Raw genomic sequence first — 4,023 nt, 5'->3', positions numbered from 1 at the left:
TAAGTGATCAATTAGGTCTTTTACACCTTACGGGTTGTAATTAATTTGATGTGGTAATTTAAAGTATGTGGGCCGAAAATAAACCCTAATTAGAATTCTAGTCGTAATGGGGCGGCTCAAGTTATTTCCTATATATAAAGGTTAGGTCCCCTCTCCTCTCCATATGTTTCATTAGCTTGCCCCATTGATAGCTAATACTTGTGTGAGGAGCAAGGAAGGGAAGATTTTGGCTACTATTACAACTATAATTCATATCAACAATGGCTTTCGCAGGTATGAATTCGTTTTATTAATTTATTATGTAGTGATTCTTGATTCTTGGCATGATTACAAATAAATATTAACAGTGAGGTTATCTCATACTTTGCTGGCAGTCACAGTGTGAGGATTCAATTCTCGAGACATGGAATTAGACTTTTTGTAGACGCAGTGTACAAGCAGCTCTTGTTCCCTAGTCTGTTAGGACATATTCCACGATTTACCTCCCTCACAAAGTTTTAGAGGCGAGACAATGAGGGCCCTCAAGGTTGGGGTTCAACCTTTAAATTAGGCTAGTAAATTGTAACACGATTTTCAAGGGATTGGTATCATTACATCTCGGGATATCCTACCCTTGTAATTTTCACGAACTCTTTGGAAAAATAAAATAAAAATACAAGGAATTAAATAGGGGATAATGTAACTATTCGAAAAAAGACAAAAATCCAAAGACTACTTTTAATTTGGATGACAATATTGTTTCTTCTCTAGCGTGAGAATGGCTAAGGTTGTCTGAATAAAATAGAATAACTGATGCAATAATCACCCCACCACAATAAGAACAAGATATAAACAAACAGGAATTCCAACTCTTGAAAATGACACCAAATTTCACAATCTTTTCTATCCTTTACAATAAGATATCATCATCACGTACCCACCTAATCAACAATAATCTAAATATTAAATTATATCCAAACCTAACTAATTAATCATCCAACTTTAGCCTTTTCTTACCCCAACTTTACAACACAGATATCAATGACATTATTCCATCAAGAAACACTGACCATGCTATCTCCACTACTGCTACTAAAGCTAGCTTGTATTGTCTGGAAACCCGACACGTGTCTCGTCGGAGATGGATAATGGTCGGCTGGCGGCGGCGGCGGAGGTGGTGATATGGATAGCTTAAGCGTTAAAGGGAGAGGCTCAGGTGTAGGGATCGTGGTGGTCTTGTTTAGATCTAAATTGGCCATTTTTGAAGATGGGGGAGGTGGAAGATTTGGAATTGGACGGATGGGATTGGTTGAATGTTTCATTCCTAGAGTGAGATTCTCCATTGAATTTTCTCTTGTCATTGGTGCAAGAAAAGCCGACAGGGGGAATTTTTCATTATTTTTGCTTAGATTTTGTTGTGCTACTGTTGTTGGGCGGTATGAATTTTCTTGACGCCTTTGGTCTTCAATTTTCGAACCCAAAACCTGTTAAAATGCAAAAGAACAACCTTAACCAGAAAGAAACATAAAACCCATAAATTATTACCAACAATTAACTTTCACTTCAGATTAAATATAGACAAGCAAATTGCATTGGCCAAGAATTTTTTACTCTATTCAGGAAAACACTACTTTCAAGTTTTGTCCCGTGCAAAGAACCTAGACATTCATAACCTCTTGGCAAAACCAATAAACTATATTCACCACAATTGAAAAATATTACCTTCAAAAAATTTAGAATTAAATTGATTGTGTTTAGAAGTTATTTTCTTATAAAGTTAAAATTTATTTTGAAGAAAGTAAATTTATAAATAAAAAAGTAACTTTAAAAATCGTGTTTGTCAACAAAATAATTAACGGAGTTCACGAATTAAATTACCGTATCAGTGGTAATATCAAAGAGACTAGATCTCCGGCGCCGGCGGTTATGGTTATTCCGACGGAGAAAGTACTTTTGAGCATGGCTTGCAACCTGTGTGGGTGTACGTGTCTTCACAAAGTTTCTTGAAATCCCTCTCCAATCTCCTTTCCCTACTTTCTGCAACCCCATTAGAAATAACCTGTGTTCCTCCTCAGTCCATGGCACTCCTGTTCATTTTTTTCATAATTTAGCAAACAAAAACAATCAATCAGAAACCCGCAATATCTTTAAATTAAGTAAATTAATCCCATATCTTTAAATTTTTAGACAAGAGAGTTTTACAGGGTGTCATCCATTTTAGAAAATTGTGTAAAAGTGTGCTCGTGCACATATGAATACTGTTTTAAGGTAAAAATTCTATGTACTTTAAGGACAAATAAGTAAATAAAAAATACTCATTCAACTTTTAACATAGTACTCTAGACTCAATTTGAGATTAGGCTCATACAAGTAATTAGATCCGTGAATAACTCTTAAAGAAGTAGTTGAATTTTGAGGTTGACTGCATATGTCAAACCACCAACACGTTAACCTTTTAAAGATGAAACCGAGACTCAATACTTACCTCTTTTCCGATCATGACTCCGGCCAGAAGGGTGGACAATATCGTCAGAAGCATAGCCAGCGGCCACATCATTGTTGGACTCATGGGGTTGTTCATACTGAGCCAGGTTATTCATACTAGCACTCTTCCTAAACGATCCTTCCATGACTCTTACACCAAACAGCATGAACCCTTTGCCACCGCTACCGCTGACCTCCAGCGATTTCTGATCATTGTTTCCACCGGACGGCGATGCCGCCTCCATTAGAAGGTATATCAACGAATGCTACAGCTCGTGCAAATTAATGGAGTTTTAGCGCATATAAGGTTTAGAGGAGGAAGTGACACAAAGAAATGCAAATTCTTTAAGAAATGAACACGTACGTTTAATTATAATTGGCTAGTGTTGACGTACTGTGTAGGGTTTTGTGTAGTGCTCAATAAATTTTGTATATTATTGATTGGCTAAGGAAATATTCCCATGCCTCTGAGGAGCACCGCCTGTTGATTTCCCGTCTCTTATGTTAAGAGTCAATGCCATCCACATGGTCATATTGTCCTCTTTGTTATTTTACAAATTGTACAATAAAGAGTTTTAAGGAAAATGAAATTACAATGTTGTTAATGTCATGGATAAAAATTTAACTTCATGAAAAGATAGACTCTATCAAATAAGAGATAAAAAAAAAAAAAAAGGGAAAAACGATCATCTTTATCAATATTACGAGCTAAATTCATGAGTAATGTTATTTAGCTCCATCGGGATTATAATCCAAATTTATGTAGCAATAATATGGCATTAAATAATAAATGAAACTAAAAGAATCTTTATTTCACTTTTCATTTAAATTATCATCTAACACTCATAGATTGAGATTATAATTTCAGTGATACTAAATAGCATTATTCTAAATTTAATCCAAGCAAGGCTTTACCAACCACGATTCCGATTAAGACTTTGCTAAATAAGTCTAAACAATACTTTATTGAATGAGACATATGGCTAATGTTCATGTATAACATTTTACTAGCACTTGAGATACATAACAAATGCTTCCTGTTCAATATTCTCTAATAAGTTGTATACAAAAGCGAGAAGGAAAATTATTTTTTAAGATTATGGTGATTGTCAAATTTTCATAACACCAATTATTTTGTTCAATTGAATTCCATATGTCCCAAGTTTATTCCATTCACAATTTTATTGTGTGAAAATAATCTCGATTAAAAATAAGAACACTTTCTATGAAAGTTCGAATAACCTATATACGAATTATATATAGCAGTCGAACCATAGGATTATTTCTCCTTTGATTTGAGAATATTTAAGCTAACAACAATTAAACAATAATTTCAAGTTCTGTTAGTGGGAATAAAAATAAAGAATTGGATATATCTAAAATATGAAATGGACATGTGAGTGAATCATATTATTTGAGCATATAAAAAAAGGGTGGTGGAGGAAGAGGGTGATTATACACCGTCAAAATGGCATATTCTCCATTTTCCGGACTGCCTTGTCTCTATTATTTTGTCATCCCTTCTTTAGTCACCTTTGGTGGTGGGTTGGATTTGTGAGG

At 34.6% G+C, this 4,023-nt stretch overlaps 1 protein-coding gene across 1 annotated transcript; it reads right to left on the bottom strand.

Annotated features, from left to right (window-relative positions):
* Positions 1–826: 826 nt before the first annotated feature.
* On the bottom strand, positions 827–2,882 carry LOC111398889 (transcription factor MYB1R1-like). Its single transcript, XM_023026039.1, has 3 exons — positions 2,465–2,882; positions 1,858–2,066; positions 827–1,463 (listed from the first exon to the last, which is right to left on the bottom strand). The coding sequence occupies exons 1-3, from the start codon at positions 2,706–2,708 to the stop codon at positions 1,035–1,037; spliced, it is 882 nt and encodes a 293-aa protein (XP_022881807.1). The 5' UTR covers positions 2,709–2,882; the 3' UTR covers positions 827–1,034.
* Between the last annotated feature and the right edge of the window lie 1,141 nt (positions 2,883–4,023).

The sequence above is a fragment of the Olea europaea genome, chromosome 8, assembly GCF_002742605.1.
Source record: "Olea europaea var. sylvestris chromosome 8, O_europaea_v1, whole genome shotgun sequence".
Lineage (NCBI taxonomy): Eukaryota > Viridiplantae > Streptophyta > Magnoliopsida > Lamiales > Oleaceae > Olea > Olea europaea.
The sequence above is the reverse complement of the archived record's forward strand: the minus strand, read 5'-3'. Positions and strand labels throughout refer to the sequence as shown.